The following is an 8,355-nucleotide window of genomic DNA, read 5'->3' as shown; positions in this document are numbered from 1 at the left end:
ATTTTATTCTGAACATTCTGTTGAAGGACGCGGCTGTCGACTATTTCTGAGTTTATTCTTTAGGTTCAGTTCATCAGTTGCATACAAACATGGATAAATCACAGCAGTTTAGAAGCTCAGTGCCTCCTAGAGACCAAAACCTTTTTTAGTACTGGGCTGTAAACATGTTTATTTCTGCTGTAAAGTTGTCTATTTTTCTACATGTTACTCGCCTCTAGTGGCCACGTGAGGAACTGCATGGCTTGGTTCGGGTAACAATTAACAGATAAGCATTTAAATCTGTAAATTTCAGAAATCCCAACCCCTGCTGACGGAGCTTAATTTCACGTTTGCTTCTTGTAAATAGTCCCTTCCTATACTTAGGCTAAACCTTACTGATTGATATCCTACACTTTAATTTCACCCATTTGTTCACTTAAAAGGAAGCAGCTTAGTTATCTTTAATGTATGACCCCCTATTATCCTGCATCTCCTGCACGCTGCTGCTACATCCTATAATTTATGGGCCGTGCACGGTGATTAGTAGCCTGATTCCTGCACGTTTTTCTAATGCTCTCTGTTGTTCAGAGTGGGCTCCTGCACGCACGTCCCCCTTTTCTGAACTTATTTTTGAAGTTCCACCCAGTGAAGGTATCCCCCTATTGATGGAAATAATTGGGGAGCGGTGCATTTTAATGAACGGCGCTGAGCGGGAGCAGCTGGATCAGAGTGAGCTTCCTCGCCGGCTGCCTGCTGTACATATGAAAGGATGCCGGGTCCGTGATCGCTGGAAACAGCCAATGAAAGCTTGAACAAATCCAGATGGAGCGAGCCGTGTTCTGCAACCATGAATAGTAACATATTATGAGTCATTGATTTTGGCTGTTTCGTGTTAAGACACCGGGGAGGAGGGGAACGCACGTCCAAGGGAGGAATATGTTTCTTTGAAGGACCGGCGCGAGCCGAGATGGGACGCACTCCCATTTGACAAGCCCATTTAATTAGTAGGTTCAGAATTAGGGCATGCTCAGTCTGCCCGCACGCCACATCCACTGCTGCATCGCCGCGGCTACAAAAGGCAATTATGTCATCTTCCACTTAATGATGGCATGATGGAAGCTATCGATTGAAGGCTGCAGAGAGGGCGCTTGATAAGGCAACTGCCAGATACTGTTGAATACATCAAACACACCACAGCTGAATGCTGCGATCCATACCGAGCGTCAATATTTCTGCTTTGGTCTCAGCTGAGAGGGAGAATGAAGCTCACTCAAAATAAATGTAGTGGAAGTGTGGGCAAGCGTAAGTTGAAATCTAATAACTCGTACTGTCCGTCCACTGGCTGTCGGAGCGTATGGAAATAATGAAATAAATGAAAAGTTCACTTTCTTTTTTTTCCATCGAGCGCAGTTCATTGTGTTGTTTATCCTCTTTGGCTAAAATGAGCATAAGCTGAGGAGCAGGTTGAGCTTCAGAGGTGATGAGGAAACATGAAGCTGGTGATTCTTTAACAAGAAAATCAAACTTGAATCCTGCAGCCTCGTTTATTTAGATCAACCCAACCTGACTTTAAATCCTAATAGACAGTCTTTATGTATATATTTACATTCAGTAATTGCTTTTCTCTGTGCAGCAGTTTTCATTGTTAGAACACGAGGCAGCATTAAATCCACTGCCATCACTCTCACTGTTCAGTGCTTCAAATTAAAAGCATCCAACTGACTCTTACTGTGAAGCAGTCACAGCGTCACCAAGTGCTTGTTAATTAAAATATATATCGACAAAATAAGACCAAAACAAGGCGTTTTTCTAGATTTTTTTGTACATCAGATTCCGTTTTAAATGGTACAGAGAGTAATGGAGGAAACCGACTTCACTAGGCCCTGCTGTTATATAGAGAAGTACTTATTGAAGTGCTTTTTAAAACAACAAAAGTCTCTGTTTAGCTGCTCTGTGAACTGTAGAGTTATCCAGTTAACACCAGTAACCTCAGCCAAATAAACCAGGACAGAAATCTTAAGGATTTAAAGTTTAATATCTCGTCTGTGTTTGTTGTTTAAGTTCTACTCACAAAGTTGTTTTCCACGGCAGGAACTTGCGGGTGCTTTAAGGACGTCTTTGTGCATGCGCCATCTACAAGAACAACCCCTGTAGAACTTCTTTCAGGGTTTTTCCAAGGAAGAAAGAAGTACCTGCTCCAGGATAGGTTTCCTGAACAGCGAACTGTCACTTAAAGCAGCCTCGTCCTTCATCATGCATCAAGCTTGAAGTCTTAATACAACGTAAACAGGTGAGTTATCTAAAGATTTACCACCTGTACAGTTGTGTTAACAGGGAAATAGGCTATAGAGACCAAAGTCACTACTTAGACCAGGCTGTAAACATGTTTGCTTCTGCTGTGAAGTTGAACATTTTAACATGGAGGTCTATAGGAATTGACTCGCTTTTGGAGGCAGCCTCAAGTGGACATTCAAGGAACTGCATTCTTTTTTTTTGGTTTATTTTTGTCCCCCTGCTTGGTCTCGTTGCTGAGAGGTTCATATATTATATTCAACATACAGGCTATAAAAACAAACATAGAGTTACGTCCAATAACTAATATTTGTTGCTTGACACACTCGGAGTTAATGTCGTGGTCGAAGCTGTCAGATCCTTCACCACATTGCTGAGAGGCCCAACTATAAATACAGATCTTTTTTTAATAAATCCCGACAACATTATTGTTATTTATCCTGATTATTCATTATTTTTATTGCACTTTTAAATAAACAAAGCAGCTTCCATTTCTACGTTTTGCGGCACAAATCTGAAAAACGTAAATAAAACTTTATCCAAAAGGCCTCACTTGTTAAACATCTGCTCACTGACAGACGCTATAATTTACCAGCGTTCCCTAAACGCCTCAATGCAGGCTATGCTACGTGCTAGCTGGTCGGCTGTGCACAGAGAGGCCTCTAGTCTCCGCTCAGTCACTGCAGCAAATCACTATAAAACGAGTGAAGTAAGGAGTTCTAATGTCAGATCAACCCAGGAAGCGACTGTTTTATATAAAGCAGAGCATTTTTAACATTAAAATCGCAGTCGATCATGTTCATTCAAGCCAAAATCATGACAGTGTTGCAGACAAGACAAGTGAAAGTGAAAGTTGTTGAGCGGAATGTTGAAACAGCTGGACTGACTAACGCGTTCGTCATCCCCCTCTTATGTGTCAACAAGCTTTTCCCGTCAATGTCAGTGTTTTGTTTCCTGGAAAATATGCAGCACACTTGAGTGTTGTCAGGTTTTTTCTTTGATGGTTTGTGCCTGCAGGGGCCTCGACTGTACAGGCCTCCACCAACCTTGCTTTTTTTGAAAACGTTTTTGAAGCAGAGAAGTGAGAGGACATTGTTGAGAATGTTTTTTTTAAAGTGGTTAAACCTTAAAATGTTGGGGAAAAGAGCCACAAACAGATGTAAGAGCGCCGGCGAGCGCCTCACCTTCCTCAGGACAATGATGCCGTCCTGCGTGCTCTTGTTGGTCATGATGTCAAACATCCCGGGGCCGTCGCTGCCGATGATCCTGTAGTCCATCTCCGCATTCTGGCCGATGTCGGCGTCCATGGCCCGGATCACTCCCACCGCCGACCCCACCTCGTTGGACTCGGGCACTCTGAACTCGTAGAGAGCTGCACACAAAGAGTCACATCAATGAGATTTTGCGAGAAGAAGAATTGGTCAATCAGGGCAAGATTGTCAAGATGTTCGGGAAAGAAGAAAAAAAAAGCTCTAAAAAAAAACAGAAAAGTGCAGGAGTGTGAGCCAGAGATTGAGTGTGCAGGGCTATGGCAACCAAGGTCACATCCTTGGTGTTTCTATTCATGTCAGATTTCCATTTTTTTTTTTCTCTCTCTCCACACAAAGATGCGATTCATTTAAGCGGCGAATCAAGGCTTCTTTTAAGATTCGCTTAAGCCTAATCGATGGAGGATCAGAACACCCCAAAAAATAAAAGAAACGCACCTCGAGATCGATGTATAAACACCGCCCCGGGCCGGCGGGCGTCACAACCCGAGTGCTTCTTATTTTGATTTTTTTTTTTTTCTTATTTTACGACCTTGTTAGCGGAAAAAAGAAGGAGTGCAAGTGTGTGAGTCAGAGAGCGGCGGCACAAGAGAGCAGGTCAGGGAGAGAGTAGTGACTCAGAGCCAATCAGAGAGCCAGCCAAAGGAAAAGGGAGAGTGTGTGAAAAGGAGTGTTAGATTTAGTGCTGCAACATTTGCAGATCAGCTGCGAACAGCAGACATCTCCGCCGAAACATATTTCATCTCCAAAACAGACATTTGGCCTCGTTCACGTGAACAAGCTCAAACTTCAGGATGTGGCATAAATTCTGAGCCAATTTGCGCAACATAAATTAATTGCTACTTCTTCTTTTTTTTTTTATTTAACTCGTCTCCCTTCGTGAGATGATTTCCCGGTTCGAGGCGGATAAATTGATGGCTGCCTGTCGGCCCCGGCTGCATCTCGTATGCTTAAATAAATAGCCGGACGGCGGGAGAGGGAAGCGGGTGTGATATACACACAGCCTGCGGAGACAAACAGCACTGACACACTAATAAAACATGCTGACAGTGTTTTGGCAACGCCTGAGTCGGCAGGTCTCCGTGACACTGACACTTGCCTTCCACACACAGAATACCCTTCGCACACACTCGGGGAGGATAGAGGGGAGAGGGGGAAGGAAAAAAGCGACGCACGAGCCTGGAGGAGGTTTCCCCGGGCCAACAGGTATTTAGCATCGGGTGGAAAAGAAGGAGGCATCACTCCGGCAGACAACAATGATATCGCTGCCTGACACTCTACCTCCTCTGGGTGTCCCATTACAATATCTCTCCCTCTTTCAATCTGCCTCCCCCTCCGCCTCACCCCTCCATCACCGGCTGTCTTTCCTTGTCGTCCAACCTGGCTCTCCCTCTTTCTTCTGCTATCTCCTGTCACCTCCTCCATCCCCGTCGTATCCATCTCCCTCCGTCCCTCCATTGGCGGAGATGACAGCCACCTCCAACCCCCTTTTTTTCTCCTCCCAAGCCGGTGATAAATGGGAAGGTGGAGGAGGGAGAGGGGGGTGTTTTTTTTTTTTGCCGTTACTGAGGGGAAACACCGGTAATCTGTCAATCCGATCTGGCTTCTGCCGTTCGCCAGATGCACGAGAGAGAAGAAAGAGAGAGTAGGTATGGAGTAGAAAGGAAAGATTGATGATTGAGAGTGTAGTGTAAAAAAAAAGAAGCACCCAGGAGCTCTAAAGTGAGAACACTGGTTTTATGGAGCAAAAGGCAGCAGAAGAAAGACTTAATAGCGGGAGATAGACAAAGAGAGAGGAAGAGCGGGGGAGATAAAACCCAGTGAATGTACTCTCTTCATTTAATAGGGATTACAGGGCCGATCTGATGCACTTTGCAGGACCCTTCGCTCTGTCATATGGCTCTATATTTAATTATTCGCTGCCTTTAAGAGGCCCGCCTCGGTCGCACAAAAGCCCCGCAATAATCCAAATTCGTTTTTGAAACCGACACCAGATGGGGGGCTGGCTGGCTGGCTGGCCGGCGGTTCGGCCGACTCACTTTTGGTGAAGCGCGGCGGGTTGTCGTTGACGTCCGACAGCGTGATGCTGACCGTGGTGGTTCCCGAGAGGCCGCCCATCTGGCCGGCCATGTCTTTGGCCTGGATCACGACCTGGTAGTTCTCTTTCACTTCTCGGTCCATGCTTCCCAGCGCCGTCTTGATCAGGCCTGGGGTTTAGGGTGGAAAGGAAAAAAAAAGAAGCTCAGATTTACAAGGAGAACATGGTGCGTTTGATTGCGTTTACAGAGCAGGCGATCCGCAGACTTACAGGACTCATTATTTCCAGCTTTTATTTGATTATGTGCTACTTTAGCGCATAAATCACGGAGACGACAACAACAAAAAAAATCTGCACAAAAACTCTCAAAAGTTGAACCGCTCGTGTTTATTTGCTCGGAGAGAAAACGAGCTGCTGCATAATCAGCTGCTCATTTGCCCATTTTCCTCTTCAGCGGCTGTAACTGAAAGCCTTTTTCTGAGGTGTGCTCAGCGACGAGAGCACCCGGCGACCCCGTTCACCCCTCACCTGCGGTCGCTGCTCACTTTCACGGCTCTTAAATTTTATTTATTTATTTTTTTTTTGGTTGTGTGGGAACATAAAACCTGAGTGAACGCCAATTTAGACCTGCTTCTTTTTTAATAGAAGGAGGTTTTTTTCATATATATATATATGAAGGGACAGGCTTTCTTCATGCAGTGTGTCTGCACGTTTAAAGTCATTTACTCTATTGTCACATAATAGACATGAGAGGTACGATGAAAGCACATATGGGCAACAAACCTATTTACTGTATGCAGCTGGAATATTATCTCGTCTGGGAAAAAAAACGCCAAAATTACACCATTTATGTTTCCATCATGTCTGATGTGTGGTTCCTGACAAAAAAAAAGGACGATATATGAGCTAAAGATTGGGTTATTTCATCTAAATTACTTTAGCCTACATGTCTTGTACAAAAATACAACGTTTGCACCAGATTCTGTAAAAAAAAGAACAACCAAAAAGTGACTTTTGGGTTGAAGTGCAGGCAGTGTGCACACAGCAGAGAGGATGGGAACGAATTATAGAGATCTAAAGGGATGTAAAGCACATTTGATTAATAAAATTAATGCAGCTTGGCTCAGAAACGGTAAACAGAGGAGCAAGTTGTAGGAAGATGCATTCAGCACAGTGAAACATCTGTCTAGAGCTGCAGTTTATAAAAACGTCCATCCATCCATCCATCTTCTCCCGCTTATCCTGGCTCGGGTCGCGGACTGCTTACGTTTTTAAAAAAGCAGTAAAACATCTATAGTTTGTAAAACCGTCTTTTTATTTCCAGTATTAGTAACAGCTTTGGGCTCTTGGAAAAAGGTTGTAAATGTTGATTTGAAGTTCATTTTCTCCTTTTTTTATGGCATTATACCTGCATTATCCTACACACAAACCATTTCCACGTTCTCTCTACTTCTAGTCATGGTTGTGCTGCAAAAAAACATCTAATCAACAGATATTTCAGCATTTTCAAGGTAGTCAGGTGTGATTACTTCCTAGTTCCATGTAGTGTATGTACATGTCAACACAATATTTGGGTTGTGGATGGTTGTTCAGACAATAACCAGAAGAGTAACTCATGAGCACTAACACAGGGTGAACGAATGCAGCATGTTAGCGATGGTATGAACAGAATGAATGAATATTACATCCGTGCTGATCTAACTCTCACTTGTCTGGCAGCTTTATGTGCGATCTTCATAAAACCGAGCCTCCATGTGACATAAAAATAACAAACTGCTTCCACAGGTGGACGGCGTATATCTAAAAAAATATCCCTGTGCTCACCTGACATGCCACATTCCTAAAGCTAAGCGTCTACATCAGCTGTATTGAACTGATGATATTTCTTTTTTAGATCCGTCCAGGCCAGACAATTAAACCGCTACGAGCATTTTATTTCCTGAAAGGTCAGCGCTTCGGCTCTGCACGACTTCGGTGAACCAAAACGGGGCCCGACGCACCAAAACGCATCCGTTCATCTTCTCCTTTCGGAATTAAGACTCCGTTAGCCTTTCAAGCGCCGCCGCCGCCGTCGCTTACTCCCGCGCCGTGACGCGTCAGATCTGGAGTTTGGAAGTCGGGACAGGGAGCGAGTGAAGCGGTAATTGGCAGCGCATTCAAAAAGGTGCGATCCCATCAGAGTTTAAAAAGACCTGCGCGCTGCTACACGTTTGAATCATAAAAGAGACGCAGGTTCAGGAGGAGACAGTAGCGGAGAATAAAGACGGGAGATAAATAAATAACTTTCACCCTAAATAAACCGCTTTGACAAACTTCACCGGGCTGAGCAGATGATTCACCGCCTATCAAACAATGAGGAAGGCTGACGTGGCGCGGCTCACATCAGACTGGCCTACGCTCTTCAAAAGGCCCTCCAACTTGCTCTTTTTTTTCTCCTCTTCCTCCCATACATAGCAGAAATGAAACGGCAGGCACAATGAAGCTAACGACGTGCAATTTATCTGGCGCCGCGAAAGAAAACGTTTAGGCAAACATACAGCGGCTTTAGCAAACAGCTCGTCTACCTTTTGTTAGCGCCTAATGACGACGGCACACACAAGAGGAGGAGAAAAAAGGGGGGGAAACAAATCCTGCTTATAATGTGATGTCCAGGCATGTCTTTGTGTAAAGGGGGGATGTCAGCTTACATACCACATGTGGGATAAACCATATTACCGTTAATCCCTCTGCTAATCTGCAAATGGCTTTTTTTTTTTTTCCGTGTGTGTGTGTGTGTGT

At 44.4% G+C, this 8,355-nt stretch overlaps 1 protein-coding gene across 1 annotated transcript in view; it reads right to left on the bottom strand.

Moving 5' to 3' along the window:
* Positions 1-8,355, bottom strand: part of LOC103365859 (cadherin-6-like) — a 70,560-nt gene that overhangs the window by 20,275 nt on the left and 41,930 nt on the right. The window contains exons 5-6 of the mRNA XM_008293412.1: positions 5,579-5,746; positions 3,456-3,643 (exon numbers count right to left, since the gene is read on the bottom strand). Of these exons, the coding sequence (XP_008291634.1) occupies positions 3,456-3,643; positions 5,579-5,746 (356 nt within the window). The remainder of the gene's footprint in view (positions 1-3,455; positions 3,644-5,578; positions 5,747-8,355) is intronic.

Source organism: Stegastes partitus, unplaced genomic scaffold (genome assembly GCF_000690725.1).
Source record: "Stegastes partitus isolate 25-593 unplaced genomic scaffold, Stegastes_partitus-1.0.2 Scaffold885, whole genome shotgun sequence".
Lineage (NCBI taxonomy): Eukaryota > Metazoa > Chordata > Actinopteri > Pomacentridae > Stegastes > Stegastes partitus.
Note: the sequence above shows the minus strand (reverse complement) of the source record. Positions and strands in the feature narration are given on the sequence as shown.